This window comes from Ruditapes philippinarum, unplaced genomic scaffold (assembly GCF_026571515.1).
Source record: "Ruditapes philippinarum isolate M1 unplaced genomic scaffold, ASM2657151v2 ctg20404_1_1_1_1, whole genome shotgun sequence".
NCBI lineage: Eukaryota > Metazoa > Mollusca > Bivalvia > Venerida > Veneridae > Ruditapes > Ruditapes philippinarum.
Genome location: NW_026864967.1, coordinates 1 through 23,824, shown reverse-complemented (window position 1 = coordinate 23,824; position 23,824 = coordinate 1). Strand labels below are relative to the sequence as shown.

The 23,824-nt window shown below is 32.3% G+C and overlaps 1 protein-coding gene across 1 annotated transcript; it reads left to right on the top strand.

Annotated features, from left to right (window-relative positions):
- Nucleotides 1-404: 404 nt before the first annotated feature.
- Nucleotides 405-13,302, top strand: LOC132727437 (tetratricopeptide repeat protein 28-like; the record flags this gene model as incomplete). Its single annotated transcript, XM_060712957.1, is given in 10 exon segments — nt 405-545; nt 1,021-1,298; nt 3,822-4,074; nt 5,151-5,328; nt 5,851-7,162; nt 7,535-7,766; nt 8,866-8,942; nt 9,457-9,565; nt 10,313-10,428; nt 11,254-13,302. Coding segments are annotated over 10 exon segments (4,745 nt in total), but the record flags the coding sequence as incomplete, so codon positions are not given.
- Nucleotides 13,303-23,824: the final 10,522 nt, after the last annotated feature.

The window sequence follows — 23,824 nt, the reverse complement described above, 5'->3', positions numbered from 1 at the left end:
ATAGACCCATTACATTGCCTACATTTTACACATAGACATATGCCAGGAATTCCTCTTCACTTGTAACCAACATTGAACTACTACTCCATTACACAATACCACATTATGTGACTGCCAATTTTCATGTCACATAGTTACGATAAAAATATATTTTAAGATGGAAAGAATTTTTATATTGGACACTATCAAAGAATAGTTTTAAGAAACAAGCTTTGAAAACACAAGAGCATCGGTCATGTTAATTGTATATAGATATTTCTTGAAGGACAATAGAAGGATGGTCACAGTTGCCCTGTTTACAACAAACCAGATTCTTGATTGATTGTTAACATTTAACTAGGAACTCTTTTTTTCAGTTTTTTTACAAGTCTGATTTTATTTTTTCTTCTTCTACGATATTTCAGGTCGAGCATATGGTAATCTGGGCCTATCCCATGAGTCTTTGGGAGAATATACAAAGGCAATTAAATACCAGGAACAGCATTTGAGTATTGCTGCACAAATGAATGACAGGGTCGCAAAAACACTGGCGTATAGTAGTTTAGGTATATACATGTATATGAATTAAATGTACGGTATTACTTGTTGACACTTTTCTTCAGATGCGATCAGACATTTATTTGTATATTTAAGGCTTCTATGTCAAGCTCACTTCGAAGTTTATGCAATAAAAATAAATAAAGAATTTTCATCCTAGGTGTGCCAATATTCTCGGTTTCTGCAAAATGATTTATGCATGTTACCTTTTTCAAGGAACTCCATTGAAGTTTTTTTGATATGATGGGACTGGAAATAATTTTTGTTACATTAATGTTTCATTTGATGTAGGTCTAGACCAATAACCATGATAACTAGTGTGCAAAATTTCAGATCATTTCCAGAAAATTTATTCTAATCTTATTAATTCTAAGTCATTACAAAAACAACAATACTAGATATCATAATAAATTTTCATACAGCATATTATGATTAATTGTCTTGTACGGCATAATTATTGATATTAAAAAAAATAAATTTCAGGGCGAGTGCATCATGCTTTAAACAATCACAAGAAAGCTGTTGAATATCTCCGTCAAGGATTACAAATCGCCGAGCAGCTGGGTCGCATGGAGGATGAGGCAAAGATACGTCACCGTCTGGGTCTCGCACTCTGGGGTAACAACGACCACGAGGAGTGCCAGCAACAATTGTATAAAGCCTCGGAACTGTTTGAAAGTATTCGCCGCGATGCCCAGTTTAACAGTGAATACAAGTTGTCGTTGTTTGACCTTCAGACTGCCTGTTACCAAGCATTACAGGTAAAATATGTTTGCAACTGGAAAGAACGTCATTTATATCCAAATTTTAAATGCTTTTTGAAAATATTGTTTTTGTATAGAGTATTATGAAAGCATTTTATTGGTTGATCTTCGACACTAAGAATTGCACTTTCTAAATATAGAGCTCTACTTTTATACCATACATATTATACATTGTGGGGTTTAATTTTATTACGTAAAGTCTTCAATATTTTCTAATGCTGACAGACCATGGCCGGAAAACCATACCCTAGTTAGTTAGTGCCAAAAGATATCATGAAACCCATTTTGCTAGGATCTTTAAAAATGCCCTGTCAAAGTTCAGTTAAGCTAAGTTTTTTTATAGAATGGGGAAGAGTTTTTTTTTGTTCTAGCTTTGAAACTACTTTTATTCTTACAAAATATCGTGTAACACCAAAACATTTGACATACTTAGAAGACGGATAATAATACACTGGATTGTGTATGTTTTTTTTTCCTCAAAAAAAAAAAAATGAAAGATATTTATGTTAATTTATTGCATTAAAATGAGATACTATAGTCATTTTTTTAGGTAAATGACCCAGTCTATTCTTCTTTCTGATTTTAAAACGACCATAAAAAAAAGAGTCAGATTCAAATTACTGCGCAAGATGAAAGAAATGCGATATTGTGTTGTCCCAGTCATCAACTTACATAAAATATTCGTACAATTGTTCTTCTTACATAGATTTATAGCTTTGTAAACACCTAGTGTGCCCTAATTTCATTTTACATATTTTTTACTGGTTACCTAAGACAGTTTGCAAGATAAATTTCGTATTTTTTTTTCTTTGTCGTAAAATTTGTAAAATACTTTATTTTGCATTTTTTCTTTGTGCTTGACATAACGCCAGAATTTGATACTGTACATATTTTTTAATGTGTTTTATTATTTTACGCTTGAGACTAGTGATATAGGTGCGGTTATATAACACCCTTCGTTATATATCTAATACCTGCTGAGGTCTTTTGAAAATAATAGCCGATTGTCTCGCGGTTATAGTCGAATTAACGTAAAAAAATTGTTGCCTATACAATAACACAATAACAGATACTGTAACAATAACCTTGTTTGCCTTGTGCGCTTGTTTTTAGAATTTGATCTTAAATTGTTCAGTATGATAATGGTTTTCCTTTGGCATTTATTGTTATTAAATTTTGGTAAAGCATTTTGTAAATTGCTAAAGATACTGTAAAGTTGACTTTTATACGGTAAATATGACAGGTTGTAGCTTGCCTGTTAACCCTTTAATCTGACAAATTTCCCAAAAAGGACTTGTCCAGCTTCTATTTCTTAAACAGTCCAATTATTATTACTAAGTTTTTGGGTAATAATCAAAATGAAAATATAAATTGGGTCAGCCATCATTTTAATACCTGGTCAAACTGCAAAGGTGTGCTCTACCAGTTTCAGCAGGTTAGGGATTGGTAGTTCTACTTGTGCCCACTTGTGCCTGAAATAATGGACTGCAGCGATCTTTCTTTATCAATAAACCTGAAAATGTGCCACATGACCTTTTCGACATAAAAAGAAAAAAAAATTTGCTTGGCTTGGGTGAATATTGTTCGTTTAAATGAAGGCTAAAAATAAAGATGTATGCATTTAATCAAATACCTATTGAGCTCTGTTTTGCCATTTAAGCCTTCTAGGTATATTGTCATTTTTAAAAGAACATGTTAGTTCACCATGTCATATACTTGACACTAGATAGTAATTAAGTTAGATGCAGCAAAAAATATTCCGACATTCATTTCTGCATTATTGTAGACAAAACATGTATAGTAATTTAGGGAAATTTTGTAGCAATTTAAGACAAAACATTGCTTAAAATTAAAATATTTCCATTAAAATGGATTATAAATGTAATGGGTTACATTTTGTGACATATTTCTGACATTAATGTTGTTTAGATGGCCTTGTAATTTAGGGTAATTAACCTAACCAAGTTTAAGAAACATGATTTGATGTAATGGTTACAATAAGTTGATTTCTGAGGAAGTGCACAACAAAAAATGATGCTAAAATTCATGAGAAATGTTTCATTTAAGGTGTAACTGTAACATTAGATCTTCCTAAAGGCTGAATTAATACATATAGTAACATATATAAAATCAAAGCACGTGTTTTGAGTCGTTACTGGCTGAAAATGTGACCAGGGTGTTTATTATGGTTCTTTAGTGGTTAAAAATGTAACATGTTTGAAAAAAAGGGCATATAATTGTTGTTTTTTTTAATGGCTGAATATATTATTAGCATCTGAAATGTGGGCTTTTATTTTGGGTTTGTAAGGGCTGACTTTGTACAGCCTGTATGAAATAAGGGCACTCAATTTGGTTCTTAAGTTGATAAATGTACAGTATAAAAAACTTTGTAAACTGTCCATGCAAATTACAAGAGGTGTAAAGGTATTTATGTATGGCACTGTAAAACATCTAGCATAGAAATTTCCAGTCAAGTACTATCAAAGAAGTGTAACACATATTTTAAACATATTATTACAGAGGGTGCTTGTTACACTGGACAGACATCCCGAAGCTTTGGTTGTCGCCGAGAGGGCGTGTACACGTGCATTTATTGATTTATTGATGGAACGGCAAGCAGGAAGTGAAGGTTTCTATGGTAACCATGTGACTGATCCTCCACCAATCACAACAGACCAGATCCTCAGTATTGTACAGAAACAGAAAAGCATGGTTTTATATTTCTCGGTGGCGTCCGGTTTCCTCTACAGTTGGTTGTTGACACCAAGAGATGGTAAGTCAGATACCTTGCTTTGGATTAAGAACCAGTTTGAAGCAGTTACTGTATAAAACAAGTGCCTTTTCAATCATTTTACCAGTCGGCATTCTTGGATTTTGTACCCGTATTTATTAATTTGCATCTCAACAAGTAATTGCCAACTTCTCCACTATATGTACTGGAATGAGCAGTGGTCAATTAAATGACCCTTGGAATCATTTCTTTCGTTTCATTCTCATGCAAAAAATGATTGACCGCCGCCACCACCACCTTCACAACGCCACCACCTCCACACCACCACCACCGCCACCACCACAACCACCATCATACCACCACCACCACCACAGTCTTGGGTTTGAAACATGAAAACATAAGTGTTACTCTATCCGATATATCAATCCAATATATCAACCAATGTCAAAATTCTTTAAATTCTTTTTTTTTCTTTTAAATCTCCTCTCTTTTTTTCCAGGAATTTTATCCTTTTGTTGTGTGATATTATTTTGCATTGTCATCGGTTTTAATCAGAATTAAATTAGATAATGTAGAATTTTTATGAAAGGGAGAAAGTGTTTAATTTTAGCAGACAAAGATTAGTTAGCTGCTAATCTGAGACAATAGGGGTCTCATAGGCTACAGGTCTGCAGAAAAAACAGACAGTTATTGCACAAACTAAATTGTTTTAATTAGTTTTTCAATTCTGTTTACCAGAGCAAAGTCAAGAAATTCCATTTTCTTAAGTGTGGTAATTCTATTTTCGGTGACAATATTTTGGGTGACAGACTTTCTAACCCTGTTTTATTGATGTGCTACAGAATTTGTTACGATGCTTTTAAAATTAAGTTACAGAGATGCAATTACAGTGGTGAAAAATTTGAAGAAAGTTCTGTTTCACAAAATTCATGAAGGTTAAATTCTTTAGAAGGTTGCTGTAATAGTTATTTACAACTCCAATTAAATAACATTAGGTGTAATGTCATTTAATCCATTTTACTGATACTCATTGTGTAGTCATCATGCTTTGTAAGAAAACTTTGACATGATTTGCTCTATTTATAGCGTAAAACTGGGAAATTTGTTTCTATTTTTAGGTATTGTAAAGTTCCATGTGACCAGTATGACCGACATAGAAAGTGAAGTGGATGCGGGTGATAATATCAGTATGAAGTCCAGCGTCAGCTTCTCAGCGTGCTCGTTGCTTGACAACATGGTCGGGCAGATACGAGAGTCCATGGGTGTGGAGAGCCATGCTCCTAGTACACTAACAAGGTAACCTTTGACCTCAACACCTTGTTGCCATAGTTTCTGTAATTTTGTTTTGTTTAAGAGATAACAATGTTCATTTTAGAGATTATATTGAGATTAAATTCTAAAATTAAACAATTAAGAAGTGCATAGAATTTGATTGCATTGCACAAATCTGCAGGTTCCACTGACACATTATAATGGTGGCACTGCAAGTGTGGAGAAATAAGGGAAAAAAATCTGTAATAGAATTAATGCAATTATTACCAGAAGTGAATTACAGTTGTTCTGATTAATTGTCTGCAGTAACTAATAAAAGTTTTCTGTTGTAAAGAATAATTTTAATTGGAAAGGTTATATAAAGTATGGTTTAAAAAGAGCGTTAAAAAATGGAATATATATGTTAACATTTTATTTGAGACATACAAAGATGATGAAATGATGAAATTTACAAATCGACCGAAAATTTTCAATATGAAGAGATTTCCATGATTTTAGTATCTTGAAGTCAGTTGATATGATTTGGTTCAATTTTTACATTTTTAGAGCCACACCAAGGTCAGTTAGTATGGAGAATGACAGTACAAGTGACGTGGAGGATCATTGGGAGCAACAACTGGAGGAACTTGGCGATAAACTCAATGCCGAGAATGATCGTACAGGATTTCTCCGCATCGTGAACAGAAATCACTTGTATAATAGCAGTAACTACAGTCTCGGCAGCATGTTCAGTTTAAATATGAGTTTAAATGCATCGTTCCCCGGTGCGTCAGTCAGTCGGAAAAATAGTGTTCGCAGTAAATTTGGAAACAAGTCTGCGATATCCGCCCTTTATCAGCTTTTGATTGAACCTTTCGAAGAATCAATGAAAGAAATTACCGAGGAGGCGGGATCTAGTCCTTCGGATCTTATTTTAGTGTTACAAGGAGATTTGTTTCTTATTCCGTTCTCAGTGCTTAGGAAAGACCAAACAATGGAATATTTATACGAACGTTTTAATTTGATTGTTGTGCCGTCATTGACTTCACTGCAGAATACTAATAAGCATGATAAACATGGCCGCCCTGTGATAGATTCGTCTGGTGCAGTTGTCGTTGGCAACCCTAAATTGACACCTTCTATATGTCAGCATTGGCATTTACATGATATTCCGTCGTCTGAATATGAGGCGAGAATTGTCGGTGAAATTTTGACAGCGAGACCTCTCATTGGTCATGAAGCGACAAAAGGGGCGGTGCTTAATCAAATTGAACAAGTAGAAGTGATACATTTTGCAACACATATTTCATGGAAACTTTCGTCAGTGATATTATCACCAGGTGAGGTATCTTCGCACCCTCCAGCTAGATTCCCGACAATAGATTCTGATGATAGTGCTAGTGATATAAGTTCATTCGACGGACCATCTTTAGCGGAATACCTCTTAACAGCTGCAGATATACTCAACCTTAAACTTCATGCCAAACTTGTCATTCTCAGTTCCGGCTATACAGACGACAGAGCAGGTCGTATAAACACAGACGGAGTGGTAGGACTAACTCGTTCACTTCTCTCCGCTGGCGCTCAATCGGTTCTGTATTGTCTATGGCCAGTGCCTGATCAGGCTTCAAAACTTCTCATGCGGACATTATACATAGGTTTGCAAGAAGGCAAATGTGTATCACAAGCCTTAACTTTTGCAATTAAGACAGTACAATCAACAAAACAATTTTCGCACCCGTCAAATTGGGGTGGTTGGGTTTTGATTGGTCAGGATGTAAAACTCAGTAGCAAGGTAGCACAGATGGGTCATGCAATATGTGAGCTCCTTCAGCATCCCAACCAGTGCCGAGAGGCCATGAGAGTTCTCCTACATTTGGTAAGTGAAAGAGGTTTTTGATTTGTAGAATGAAAGTATTTAAATTATAAACCAACAACCAAATAGCCCATTTTCAAAATCTACCAATTTCTACACTTCTCTCACAAAGTAAATGATATTGTCTGCCCATTAAGACAAACAACTGTTTTTGTAAAATGTTTTGTAGATGAAATTTAAACTATATAAAGTACATAAAAAACAAGACAATTTAAAAGTATATCTCTTGTCATAACATCCATAGCTATGTTGGGAGACAACTGTTGATTATATAATCTTCTGGTTTTTGCAGAATAAAGCTTTCAACTATTGCAAATCTTCCTGTAAAACTGGTCGCATAACTGTTTTGACATTTTACAACCGTACATATTTCAGATTGAGAAATCTCTCCAGCGAATACATCAGGGCTCTAAAAATTCAATGTACACCACTGCCCAGTCTATAGAGAACAAAGTAGGTGGTTTGAGTGGCTGGAAGGACCTGCTGCAGGCAGTTGGTTTCAGGTTTGAGCCCTCATTGAATGGCCTCCCACCAGCAGTGTTCTTTCCTCAGAGTGATCCTGGTGATAGACTAACTCAGGCTAGTGCCAGTCTACAAGCTTTATTAGGTAATATATTAGTTACTTTGTATATGAGGGACATCTGGGCCGAATGGTTAAGGTCGTTGACTTCAAATCACTTGCCCCTCACCGCTGTGGGTTCAAAGCCCGACAGGGACTTTGGATTCTTTCATGTGAGGAAGCTATCCAGCTAGCTTACGGAACATCAGTGGTTCTACTCAGGTGCCCGTTCCTGCCTGAAATAATGCATGGAAGGGCACTTGAGGTCTTCCTCCGCCAGTAAAGCTGGAATGTCGCCATATGACCTATTATGTGTTGGTGTGACGTAAAACCCAAATAAACAAAGAAACTTTGTATTTGACATTTTATTATATACATATAAATAAAATATTGATGAAATAAAATGCATATTTTCAGTTTCTGTATTTTCATTGTAAAAATCTATTTTTCACTTCAGTAAAACATATTTTCTGTATTTTCACTGGTGTCATTGCTAGAATTCAGCCAATACACAATAAAAAAATAAGCGTAAGACTTTCAAATTGTAAGAGAAAATTTTAATGTACATGTATATAATAAATAAAAAAATTAAGATTTATTTTCATCTTGTGGTATGAAAATTATCAAATTTCACTTGTGGCTACTACCACTCATGAAATATTTATTTAAATACTACTCAATGAAATTAAATCCTGTATTTATAGAAAAAAAACTTGAATATTTTATATAATATTCTCTCTATTGCAGTTTATATATTTTGAAGTTGTAATACAGTCATTGTTATTCCTATCAATTAATTTCATATCTTTTTTGCAATAATTAAACTGTTGATTTCTTATTGTCTTCAGAACTTGGTAAATATATTTCCTAAGGAAATTTCTTGACATTGTTTTGGAAAAAAAACATCAATTTATCAACAGCAACAACTTAACAGAAAACATTTTGAGATCAGTTGAAAAATGAGAAATAAATATAACAGTGTCTTCACATTTGTTATACTGCAGTCCTAGTTTCGCTATTTTATTCTAGCTATGAAAGAAACCATGAGAGAGAAAATGGCATTTCTCGAAGCTTGTACGTAATTTGATGAATAATTTTGTGATTTGTAACATGAAACATATTGAGGTTTGCTTTTTTATATTGGCAGGTCTTCCATCAGGGTCTTCACAAGCTCTCTCCAAATTCTTGCATAACTACGAGGCTGGGGAGGCTATCATCCGAGTTGTATGTATTATTTGGCTTATGTGTATTACCATATTGATCTCTAGTTCATGCAAAAACAAACATTTTCTGTGTTGTAAATGATAGAATTATGTCACCTGGTTCCATGATATTTAAAAACCAGACAAAGATATTTTGTTTGCTGATTGGTTGATTCAGATCAAATATTTGGAACTGACCAATGATAGGCTTCCACTTCTAGACTGGTCCCAAATTTATTGTTTTTCTTAAATGTTAATTTTGATTGATTTTATGTTAGGTCATTTTTTCCACTGAATTTCTTTTGGAATAATTTAGCTAGCTTTGACTAAAAGATGTAATATTTTGGTTCTAGATTCCTCAGGAACTCTTAAGTGCAATGTAAATTGAAATGATTACTATAATTTTTTTAAGGAATCAATGTGATAATAAGTAAACTATGTAAAAATCTAAAGAAATTTTATATTATAACTCTGTTTGATAATGATTAATCTGGATTTATACCATGCTTGATTAAATATGCTGTTACTATTTATAGATGAGAGACATATTAAGCAAGATGGCTGCCAAAGATTCCATCATGGATGTGAAAGTAAATGTTAAACTGTGGAGAGTGGCAGGATGTCACGAGTATCTTGCGTCCCTTAGTAAGTTTTTATCTCTTCATTATTGTTACTTGCATAGTATCATCACTTAATATTATGATTCAAGAATAACAATTTTATATAGCTTATTCAACCGTCCCTGTGTCAGCCCCGGGTCTTTCTATTTGAAAGACCTTGACCAACATTAAATGATATATGAAAGGGTATCCGAGGTTTTTCTTGCAAGTCTAAATGTGACCATTTCAGTCATTATGTTGCTGGAAATCTAACTGCTAGTGATAGGAAGAGAAAGAATTAATTTGATAGCATTTATTTTTAAAACTTTAAATGTAAGCAGCAGGATATTGACATTATTTTTATTGATGGCTATGGATAAATTACAGCCATTTTGCAAAGTGTGCATTGTTCTATCATGCTGACCATTTGTGTCTAAAATAGTGCTACTTTGTCTTAAATAGTGCTACTTGTGCAATTTATATCTAAAACAATGCCTCTTGTGCCTTAAATAGTGCAACTTGTGCCTAAAATAATCTCTGAACCACACACATTAACATGGGACTATAGCATCAATGTTAGTTTGTTTAAAAAGACTTAAAAAATACTTCCTCTATCAAGATCAATGTATGTTATTATTGATTATGAATTGAATTGTTTTTACATTTACGATTACTGCGCTGAATATAAAAAATGATGTTGTCAAGCTTTTATTTAGAACTAACAATTGTTAAGGAATGGGTCATAGCATTAAAAATTGAGATGGTAGATCTAAATCAGTTTATGCTATTGCAGGTATGGATCTTGTTGAAGTTGGAAATGATGAAGTTACGCTACGCCTTGGAAAGCAGGCCAATAAACGGCAGCTCCAGTTTGCTTTGCAGTCACTTGTTGCCGTATTTGGTAAGATAGTTTCTTTATCACTTACATCACTTACATTCTTATTCAATAAAGAAATTGTTAAAATTATTTAAACCAATGCAAGCTGAAGTCAAAGGGAGACAACAACGTAAGAATTCATTTCTATTTGTGACGTGTAGAAGTCAAAGAGAGACAATTTTTGCAAACCAGGTTGCCAAATTGGGGAACATTTTTTCTTGTAGATTAAAACAGGCGGCAGCAATGTTAACAGATCAATTAGATGTTATAAGTTGTCACATCTGTAGTTTACAGTAATCATGATATGATTATTCCATATCAGCGTCAAATGTATCACTTTTTAACTTTAAAAATGTTTCTTTTCTAGTAGATATGTTATTATTTGCTTTGTTTTTATTAGATATCCCAAGATAGTCACTGCTCCACTTAATCTGATGTCTAGTAGGATCGGTGGCGACCAACTATTCTATCTGCTCCAAGTGTAAGGCACTCCACAATATCTTAACTCCTCCGTTTGGTAAGAAGAAGTTCACTCTTCTTCAATCCAGTGAAATGGAGAAATATGAGTAATTAGGAATTACCAAGATGAAGTCAGGTATGTGACCATGATAAAAGGTCAAATATATCTGGAAAAATTAATAAACTATGTAAATAAAGATTGATTCTTTATTTCTGACTTTTTTCATTTTTATGTGTTCTTATAGCTGTTTGTATGTCATTTCTTTCGCCTTACTTAATTACTTTTTCATTCATGGAGTGATTTCTTAAAAAGAATATGAAAGGAATTAAAAAAAAAAAACAGAATGAAGTACTTTGAGTTTTATTGAAAGGGTTCACTGTTTAATTTATTTTCGAAGGAGATTTTTATAAATATTTTAAACTGGTGTGTTTCCTTCAAGACAATGTTGAAATATTTGTATTATTTATTACAGGGTGGTCTCACAGGACGGAAGGTAGGAGCGGGAAAATCAAACAGAGCAGGTACAACCGACCCAGCAACCTATCTTCAATATCAAAACCAGATTAAATACATGTACAGATCTGAAACACTTAGTCCTACGTATGGTAATGATGTATCTGTTGTTGCATTGAGCGACAGTGACACTACAGCAAGTCCAACGTTAGGCAGCAGCTCTGCTAGCGAGAAATTTCGGGATTTGAAAAATGCTGAATCATTTAATTTTAGTTTTGACGGAAGAAGTGAAAACAGTAGTATAAGCGATAAAAGTGAAACAAGAGGGCATAACAATAGTGACACTAAAAGTGCTCTGTCATCACTAAATGGTGATGATTTTGATGATACCTCTGCAGACAACGAAACTGTAATAATCCATGACGATAGTGATGGATCGTTTAAAAGAAATGGAGAAAATAGAAACTCAGATATATCTGACAATAGCAGTGTAAGTCAAGGTATACAGGCTGATAAAGATTTTGGTAAACAGGGTTCCGATATGTCGGATGTCAGTATGAGTGAAGGACGGTTGACTCCAAAAAATAGACAGGACTTAGAAAATTACTTACAAGTTACAGATGAATCTGGTATTGTTTCAGAAACCACATCATCCAATCATAGTGAAACATCTCAGCAAAGTGAGCATACTACAAGTTACAGGTTTGATCCATCTGAGATTGCTCAGAAAATAATGTCAGATGTTTCGGAACATAAAACTGCCCTGGACTCTATGCAGACCTTTAGCATGATGCAAGCACAGGCAGAGTCACACATCATGAGAACTGAATACCAAAAACAAACTCAGCAACTAAATGAAACGTCTAATGATACCAATTCAGCAGAAGTGATTGGAAACATGTCAAATGAACAAAACACAGTACAGTCAAAAATTGCAGGATTTTCAGGCAATACCCTAAGTCATTCAGCTTTTACTAGTCCTACTCACAAAAGTCGTCTGCCTCCACCTGTTGCTTCAAAGCCAACATTTCAATCAAATGCATCAGGGTTTCGTAATTTATCAGCAAATGTATCAAATTTATCGTCACAACCTGTAACTGAGCAGATGTCATTTTCTTCATCTATCGCACAGAAATCGAGTAATCAAGCTGTGTCTGCAACACCGGCGTCGAGCAACATCTTTACGACAACAGCTATAACAGTGAGTAAACAAGACAGTTTCTCCTCTAGTACAAGCGCCAGTACCACAATGTCATTCAGTTCATTTCGACCGTCTGGTAAACCAAGTCCCGCCGAATGTCTTACCAATGCCTCACAGCTTCGTCCCGATAGTACCACCAGCACAAGTAGTCATTGTTCTACACCGTCCTCTATGCAGTCTGTCATTTACCGACCATGTGGTGATAAGCGGATACCCGATTCTCCCTGCGTTGTATCTTACGACTCTTCAAGTGAACAAACTTCTGGTTCAGGATCAGCTAGCACAATCACACCAACTGTAAGCATGAATGAGACTTTAGATACTGCCCAGAACATCATGATCTCGAATTTGAAACGCGACTCATCACCTGCTCTTAGCTCCTGCTCATCAGCCTCAGGAAAAAGCGGGAAACAGAAAAAGAAAGTTAGCTTTTCTGATTCTGAGCCATCAGATACTCCGTCACCTTTAGACTCGAGTGCAAGTTCAAATCAGCTGTCATATTTCGATTTTAAAAAGTCCGGTTTCAGCAATATACCACCCCGAGCTGGTGGTATGCAACCTACTTTACAGTCTCAAAAGTCATACCAAAATTCATCCAACAGCTCATTAGATAGTGCTGGAAAGTTGGCAGGTAACTCTCAAAGACCACCACCACCTAGTTACCAGTATGCAATCAGAAACTCACAGATGCTTCAACAGAATAAATCAGCACAAGGGAAGCCAGGTGTGTTACAACAGTCACCAAGGCATAGTTACTCATCTAGCTCATCTCTCAATAATTCTTATGGATGAAGTTTTTTTTTTATGTTTTACTGCTTGTGTTGTTCGTTTTGTGTTTGTTTTTTTATGTTTTTCTCTTTATTCTTCTATCTTGTTGAGAGAGATTTGATAAATTGTGTGCACCATTTTTGCGCTATAGTTGAGTATTTAATCTTATATTGTTAAGTAATTATCGCGTTATATTTATACCCATTATGTTTGTTCAAAAAAAACAGTCATATCCCCGCCTCTTTACAAAATAGTAAACGATTATCATTTGTAAAAAAGGGCCAAATATAAGCGTATATTCGCCCTGTCCTGAAAGTATCTGACGTACCTGATAAGAATATTCAAAGAGATACAACAGTCTATTGACCTCCCAAATCAACTAGTAGCAATCATTTAGATAACCCACAATGACTAGATTGTTCTTATCAAAACTTTTTTACAATCGTTCAAGGCACGGATATATATATATACACATAACAGCCAAATAAAGAACTAAAATTGACCTGGATTTGTCTTTGTAAGCAAAATTTTGCCGCAAGAAACGAGTACACTATTTGAAACCTAATGTTGTCTCTAACACATTAATTCTCATATAATTAGAACAGGCATGCTACTTGACCTGTCTGTCTAGACATGTGATTGTTATCTATGACGGGAAAAGTGAAAACTTCAACTAGCAGCTATGCTCAAACAAAAATTGACTTATTAACATTTAACCCGGAATTATTCGACATGGTTCAACTGTATATTATATGTTGGGGAAAAGTCATTTCCGTTTGTATTGATTAAAAATATATATTATATTAATAATATAGTAGATTTTTGTATACTATACTACTGTATGCATAATAATCATATGATATATTATATAAAACTTGACATTATGTTGATAAATGCCTGTTTAAACATAATCGTGTGTGCATAACACAATTTTTTATTGTTTGATGTTATCGAAGATTAAAATGATAGTTTATCCAAAATTGTTGTGCAAAAAATCTGAAATCAAGCTATTGAAAGAATCGATCATTTTGAAAGTGCCTCACAGTAACTTAAGATCTATTTGTCAGTTGACCTATAAGTCATCATATATTTATTATTTGCAAAGTTTCTTATTTTTTACCAATAAATATAATTACCCAAAATAATTTATTTCTTTCTATGATGTAGGGTCAAAAGGGAATTGAGTTTTGTTCTATAAATGCATTGACTCTTGTTCTTAATAAGCAGATAGGTTTTGCAAAATATGATTAACGCCTAAACCAAATTTAAACAGAAAACGAATCGTAAACACCCGGCTGATTGTTGAATTTGCATGGATGTTTCCGGATACAAAACGTTTCGCAAATTCCAACATCCCAACAAATTTAGCAGCGCCTATAAATGGCATATTCCAAAAACGCATTACACACATTTGATATATCATCAACAGTGTATAAAGAAAACAACTATCTAGTTTTAACATAAGTACATTTATCATACGTCTACAAATATCGACCTGCTTGTATTAGCACTAACTGAATACTGCGTAATAATTTACTTTTCGTAAAAATCAAGTATCTGATAATAAAAATAATGCAAATACAAGTTTAATCCTATTGTTATCTTGTTGGCATAAACCACAAATCTCCCAGCATGAAAACATACCCATGTTGATCAGATTATTTTGAATTACCTCGTTTTTTATCTATCGTCCTGGAGCAATGCTGCCTATGCATGATTCGTTATTTCCATCAAGCTCTGAACTATATTATAACACATAAGTTGTTATCCAATTGTCTGATAAACAATTATATTTTTAAGTAATCATTCCAATCTTTCATCTGAATCAAGATATAATAGACATAAACTGAAACAATAAAATATACCTAAAGATACTATTTTTCAGAAATAATCCTTTACATTTCCAATTTATACAAATATATATTTGATATCATAGCCTATTTATATATCGTCAATAATGGAATTATTACTTATACCTTTATCTACAAAACAGATATTAAGATGCATGTTGAATCAATAGATCATTATGTATTATAAATATAAACATAGATAAGTAACATTTATAAACAATAAAAAAACTTGACGTAAAAACTAACAGAAATGTATTACTATTTTGGTGTCTTATTTCATTATAAAATGTGTGTTCGAAGATTCACTTCTTTGGAAATAAATTACCATGCATAATATAATTGCAGAAACGTATGCAACTCGTTGTAAACTAACTTAACATAATATTTGCCTACAGTTCAGTCTGAAATAATGCACGGAAGGGCATCTAAGGTCTTCCTCCACAAGTACAGCTGGAAAGTCGCTATATGACTTTTGCTGTGTCGGTGCTATATGAAACCAAAAAAATAATAAAACCAGCTCAGTCGTCTGCCGAACAATGGCAAATTGTAGTCGCACTTATATAAAACATGTGGTAATTTCAATCTGATATGTTATAACAAAACGAAAAATACATATTGTTTCACCAAATACGACTAAATGATTTGATATCATTTTAATACATGCCATAATACATTGATTTAATTTGCTGTAATCATTTGTACAATTAGCAGTCTCTTTCTCGCAGTCAAATATCTAACTTTTAGATTCATTTTTTTAAGTCAGTAAAATCTTTAAGATACGCCACAAATGACTAGGTTCTTCTTTTGTTCTTATTTACTGTTGCTCAAATTTACTGTCGTAACAATCATTCAAACTAGAGAAATATATACTTATCTTTCAAATGAAAAATGAGAGCTCATCTGTTTGTCTGTAACAAAGGGTTCGTCGTGAAATGAATAAATAAATCACTTGAAACTATTTGACGCACGATCAAAACGTTTTGCCCTCTCATTATTTCTTGTAGACCGCCATGTTAAATGATCTGTCTGTCGTACCATATAATTGTTGTTTTTGTGTTAAGAAAATTAGAATTACAAATTACAGACATTCAAAACATTGATCAGTATAATAGGCTTGAATTTGACAAGACAAAAACAGTGCATCACGGAGAAGAAAAAATACTATGATTTATTTATATACACAACAGATTCATTTTCAATAAAGCATGATTAGGTTTTTTTTTTAAATTGATAAGAACAATTGAGCAATAACACTGACTTTCAATTGTATTTAGGTGCATTTTTATATTTAAAATACACGATAGGAAGTGAAAATCGATTGACTCGAAAAATGTGTTTCCAACATAACTTTACCATAAGTCAGTACAATACATTTATTTAGAAATATGTGCATTTGGGATCTTTTAACCTTTAGACATTCTTCGCCTCTGATATTTCAAGAAACTGGTTCATTTAGAAAGGAGATATGAGGGTACAGTTGATGTACTACATGTTTTATGTTTGCCTATTCACCAGTTTCATTTTGATATGTTTGTGTAGTGATAATTTCTATTTGAAAAACATTTAAATACGTTTCAGTGTCATAATGATTTCGGAACAACATTTAATGTCTAATTAAATATATTAAAATATTTTGCACATATTTTTCTATATCATTGTTTCACTGAGTATGCAAAATAAAGCCTTTCATTTATAGAATGTCCTGAACAATACATGTTTATATATAAATGGTTTTCAAAACAAAGTAAATGTGTTTTGATAAGGTATCACTTACTGTGATTTGCGACAGACTTGAAATTCAAACGAACATTGCATCTTTATACGGAAAAGCAGTGTTTAGTAGAATATTACGACAAATAATTACTATTATAACAAAATGTTTAACCATTGTCTTACTATTATAAAGAGAGATAGGTTTTAGAGTGCAAATAATTTATTATCATATTTTAACTGTACCATGTTAAATAAGTGTTGAATATCTGAAAATCGCTCATTCATGCATTATTATATGTAAACTAAATAATATTCTTCCAGCAAATCTAATTCTAGTGCAAAGTATGTAAGCAAAGTAATAAACCTGTCTTGAATAACATTTACAGTAATATATGTTATTGGCCTATCTTGCAAATTGTATTTTTTAAATCATAAATGTTGTTACTGTCTGTACAAGTTCATAATTATCATGAAACTGCCTAACTAATTGTTGGAAATATTGCATGAAATGAAGTTGAGCAATTTCCTTTATTAAAATGATATACATGTATGTGTCAGGTAATAACCATCAAATATTTCTTTTGTTACCTGGTAAATTATTATTCCTACCATTGTAAATCTACAACACGTATATCCATTGTGCTTAATTATAAAGTCTCGCACATCGATTCAATTTAGGAAGCCATCGATTTTTTAGGTATAAAACTTGTAATTTATAACAAATGTTCCAATGTTATCAGTCTTAAAGAGTGTATCAATTGAATTCAGACAATTATACATGTACATGTATCGTATCTATCTGCATGTTACTAGAAAAATAACATGTACTGCACAAATTGTATTATAGCATTTATATACTTGTCATGAATATATAAGTATGTATCATACATGACAATCTTATATTTGCTTTTATAATTATTCGGCAAGTTTCTATGTTCAATCAATGTTCTATGTATTGTATGTATTCGATATTGTTGATGAAATATAACTTTGTATGTTATTGATACCACGCGCATGTCCTGATAAAATTGATAACATTTCTCAAATTTACATTGCTCATATTTGTTAAATTGGTAGTAGAGTAATGGTGTTTGCGCATAGTTACCATGCTTTTGTGAAGAGTCAAATAACATAGTTTGTTAATATTATAGTACATTACTTTATAGAAAAAGGTATTTAGCCTTGATTATTATTACACTATATCGTTTAGTATATGCGCTTACTTGCAGAAGTTCTCAGACATTAGAAAAAAATACTGTTATCAAAATGAAATAAAAAGGGAATGAACTTTTAGTTTTTTAAGAAATTAAGACAATATTAACAATACGTGTATATGTGTTTTATAGGAACACCAGACTCTAATGAGCGTGTGTATTCAATATATTCCAGTTTTTCATTTTTCTTTTATGTTCTTTTATAATACTTGTACTATTGACGTTAATTTATCAAATAAATCAAAGGTATTTTCATTTCTTCGTTACATCTTATCTTATTGGTATCAATAAAACGGCAAAAGCTATGTATCATTTTTATAGTATGAGTTATTTCTTGAAAAAAGTATTACAAATATTCCATGGAGCTTTCATTGCTGCAAAAAAATGTCATAAAAATTACAATGATATTTGCATAGAAATTTTTATTTGCTTCAACAATCCCAGGGTACTGTTTGTTCCAATATAAATGTGTTAATTACGGGAGAAAGAGCGGATAATGTTGGAGCAATTCAATGTGTCCAACAGTGCGCTACAACAAACATGTCAAAATGCATCTTGATAACATATTTTCATTGTTCTTATGTGTCAATAATGCAACTTAACTTTAAAGGAATATGCAATAAATCGTCAACAAATAGTAAAAATAGTGAAAATAACCTAGAAGCAAAGTGATCCCTCGGAAGCATTAATTACAAACAAAATTACATGAAAATTGTAGACGCGGTTTGAGTGAGCCTGTACATGAGGGATAATGTATAAGTGTACCATCACTCACACCTCCTAGCACCGGCTTGAGCGGTACTTAATTCTCAACACTTAACAGTGCTGGCATCAATGATCCCGAGGGAATAGTAAATTATAACAACACTGAAGTGAAGAAAATATATCTAAAAAAATAATAATAAGAAGAAAATCGTGTTTATGCTCAAAATGATATTTTGAAATTATATTATGCGCTTTTGTAATCATCTTCGATTTTTAAAGTATTTTCCTTTATTGCGTTATTCAAAAATATGTCAAATATATTTTCCTTCTTTTTTATTTATGGTTGTTGGTGTTGTGGTTTTTATTTGTTTTATTTGTTTGTTTTTTGGAGTTTCCGTGTTTTGTTTGTTTGTTGTTTTTTTGTGTTGTTTATTCTCCATTTTAAAATATAATGACTTAGTACGGACCGAAAATTCATTTGATGATAAATTGCTTAGATGTTACTTTGAAGATCAAGGACAAAGTAATTATTATAGCATATATAATATATACACGACACAATTGAATATGTGTTAGCAATAATTATGCTTTTATTATTTTATACATTTCAATGACTATAACCATAATTGCAGGTCCCCTGTCCAATATTATAAATCTGTCAATCATACAGGGTTCGATCCCTGACGATCTTGGTAATTTTCGAAGATTTTAAGTGTCGCTTGCAATGTGTAAATTACTTTCTTAGTTCACTTGACAATATTTTACTTTTTAATAAATTTTAAAACTTTTTTTGTGAAAATCGGCATTTTGCTTCAATATCATGTTGTTATTAACGAAAAGATGTATTTTGACATATACATTTTTTTGCGGTACTACACTTTGTACATATTAAACTCGAGTTTGACTATTTTGTAACAATGTACAGAATGTCATGATATAATTGTGTTGATTGAAACTTTCTTTTTTCCAATGCTCATTGATCAACATATCTACGTTCTCTTGATTTCATTATGTTTATTCTGAATTCTTGTATATTGTCTTAAATAATCAAAACATTGTGATCAAAAGATTTGGAAAACAAACTCTCAAAACAAATTTAGCATACAACATATCCAAGACATTTCCATGCCAAATATATCTGCACTAAAAACAATTCTTTTGCAGTTGAATATATATAAAATGAAAAAAAAAAACATCAAAGGGTCTAATTGTTGACAAAGCAGAAATGATATAGGCTATTAAACTGTTTTACTGTAATGTCCTTTTAATATGTTTGCCAGCGCATAAACATTGAAAAAGATTCGGTTGTCACTTGCTACAGTTATATCCGTATCAAGTAATTATTAATCAAACTTTCCTACTACCAAAGCAATATTATCGATATTGCATGACAGATGGAGACGGCAATTTCTTTGATGTATTTACTATACATTAACTGAACTGAGAGTATTGAGTCTTACAATGTCAGTTAATGATTTGAATAAGAGATCGACCGAGATATCAATCATATCTTTACAACGACCCTCTTTATTATTGTTTAAGAATACGAAAAGAGTATATTTGTATAGGTTCATTTAAAGTGAGGTACAGTCTCAAGCATTCACTTCTGCATTTTAACAATGATGCTACATATACTAAGTTCTTAAGTCCCTTAAAAACAGCGGACCCTGTCCGAGATATATGTCTTCATCGTAAGTATTATTATTCATTTGATTGTGTTTTACGTCGCACCAAACACAGAACAGGCCCTACTTCCACTTTCCCGTACTACTGCTGGAGAAAGGTGCCCCTCCATGCATTATTTGTGCCCCTCCGTGCATTATTTCAGGCACGAAGCAAGACATAAGGCTTGGTGGATAGCAACCTGACATAAATGAATCCAAAGTCACCATCGTCTGAAGATGAAAAATGAAAATTGAAAAATTCAGCAAACAGGCAATGAGATAAGCAATGCTTTCTAAATGGACTCAGACATTAAAGAGCTGATAGAATTACAAAGGGAAACATTAATAAATATGATATTTATAACTGACATATATTGCAAATAAAAGACCGTTTGAAGTTCCGTGTTAACATAATGTGTTTTTCAATAGATATGAATAATCCATCTATTATTGTCTATTTATCTTTTTCTAACGTAATAGATATTTGTGGTGGAATGGGTCTCGTGCTGCAGTGTGTAATCTACCATGCTTGTATGGATGATTACAGAACACGGTATTGTTCACATTTTTCTAATATTTCTTTATTCGCTTACCGATTCAGGGCGTTTGTTTGTAATGGCGTTACTTAAAAGATAATACAGAGCCGTCTATGAGTTGGTGCATTGCATATATCTTAACAATTCTAAATTATATATCTGAAAAATATATGAGGTGGTTGTTCTTTTTTTCTAGTCTCCTGTATTGACAAGACAATCATTTCCATTTTCTTCAGAACAGGCAAGACAGGTGCATTTGATTTCTGTTTCATTTGAAATGGTAAAAAAATTATGTTGTGAATCTTTCATGGAACAGTTTCTTCCTTAAACTTATACTTATACTTAAACTAATAGCATTGGATTGTAAATATATTTTCTGCTTTGAAGTAAAGGTTTCAAATCTTGTATCTGAAAAAAAAAAAAATAATGAACCTCAAATTGACAACTTTCAATTTTATTCAACAAAAATAGCTTTTATGATGAGATATTTTAAAATTAAAAGGATTGACGAAAGAATAAACTACAATTATATATTTTTGTACACTATATAATGTCAACAGTGGAATAAAGTGCAGTATAGTTATTAGATAAAGCACAACGTAATACAATTCAGCAAATCCTATTATTTTATGTTACTATAGACATGTATTTCTATAACCATTCTTTTGATATAATTCTATATGTACCATGGTTTTATCTTACCTAATATAAATATGAATAAATATATGAACTTTACTTAGAGCTCATTCCATTGATAAAGTTGTGTGTATCATTTTTGTGTATAGTGAGTATTTAATCTGATATGTTCAGTATATATCCGCGTTATATTTATACCAATACTGTTGTTTAAAAAAAACAGTCCCAATCCCCGCTCTTTACGAAATAGTAAAACCGGTTAATCATATGTAAAAAGGCAAATATAAGCGTATATTGCCTGTCTGAAAGTATCTGACGTACTGATAAGAATATTCAAAGAGATACAACAGTCTACAAATCAACTTGCTAGACAATCATTTAGAGAACCCACAAATGACTAGATTGTTCTTATCAAACATTTTTAAAAATCATTCAAGGCACGGATATATATATACACACATAACAGCCAATAAAAGAACTAAAATTTGATCTGATTGTCTGTAAGCAAATTTGCCGCAAGACACGAGTACACTATTGAAACCTAATGTTGTCTCTACACTTTAATTCTCATAGAATTAGAACGGCATGCTACTTGACCTGTCTGTCTAGACATGTGATTGTAATCTTTGACGGAAATGTGAAAAATTCAACTAGCAGCTATGATCAAAACTAAAATTGTCTATAACATTTAACCGGGAATTATTCGACATGGTCACCTGCATATTATATGTTGGGAGAAAAGTTCTTTCGTTGTATTGATAAAATATATATTAATATTATAGTTGATTTTTATACTGTTTAACTGTATGCATAACAATCATATAGATATATTATATAAAACTTGTACATTTATGTTGATAAATTCCTGTTTGAAACATAATCGTGTGTGCATAACACCAATTGTTTGTATTGTTTTGATGTAAATGAAAGGTAAAATGATATGTTTATCCAAAATTGTGTGCAGAAATTCTGAAATCAAGCTATTGAAAGAAATCGATCATGTTTTGAAAAGGCTGCGTCACAGTAACGTTTTAAGATGTATTTGTCAGTTTGAACTATAAGTCAATCATATATTTAATATTGCAAAGTTTCTATATTTTTACAATAAATAATAATTACAAAGTAATTATTTCTTTCTATGATGTAGGTCAAAGGAATTGAGTTTTGTTCTATAAAATGCGATTGACTCTTTGTTCTTAAATAAGCAGATATGTTTTGCAAAATAAGATTAACGCTGAACAAAATTAAAACAGAACGATCGAAACACGCTGATTGTTAAATTGTGCATTGATGTTTTCAATACCGATACGTCTTTCGCAATTTCCATACATCCCAACAAATTAAGCAGCGCCCATAAAAGGCATATTCCAAAACGCATTACACACAATTAGATACACCATCAACAGTGTATAAAGGAAACAAAACGAGAACACGCTACAGACACAATTGATAAAGTAAATGCTTTTGAAATGCAAAATTGGGAGAATATTCAACAATAAAAATACAAACTTTTTTACTACTTCATAAGTATTTTACCTTTCTTTACCTATTATCTGACTACATAGCGAACACTATCTAGTTTTAACATCCTACCTCTACAAATATCGACCTGCTTGTATTAGCCCTAACTGGAAACTGCGTAATAATTTACTTTTCATAAAAATCAAGTATCTGATAATAAAAACTAATGCAAATACAAGTTAAATCCTATTGTTATCTTGTTGGCATAAACCACAAATCTCCCAGCATGAAAACATACCCATGTTGATCAGATTATTTTGAATTACCTCGTTTTTTTATCTATCGTCCCGGAGCAATGTTGCCTATTCATGATTCGTTATTTCCATCAAGCTCTGAACTGTAATATAAAACATTAGTTGTTATCCAATTGTCTGATAAACAGTTTTGTTTTAGAAATAAGTAAACATTCCAATCTTTCATCTGACTCAAGATATAAAAGACATAAAAATGAAACAATAAAATATACCTAAAGATAGTATTTTTCAGAAATGCGATGTAAACCCTCCCAACTACAGCCAACATAAAAAAACCACACAACAACAAATACAGCTCTGTCTACTGCCAAACAATGGTAAAAATGATCAGAATTATGTTCATAGATTATTTTATTAACTTTAATACAATTTCTAATACATGTTATGCATTGTTTAATTATGCTGTTATCAATTTCCACTTAACAGTCTCATTTTTCAGTCAACATCATCTAA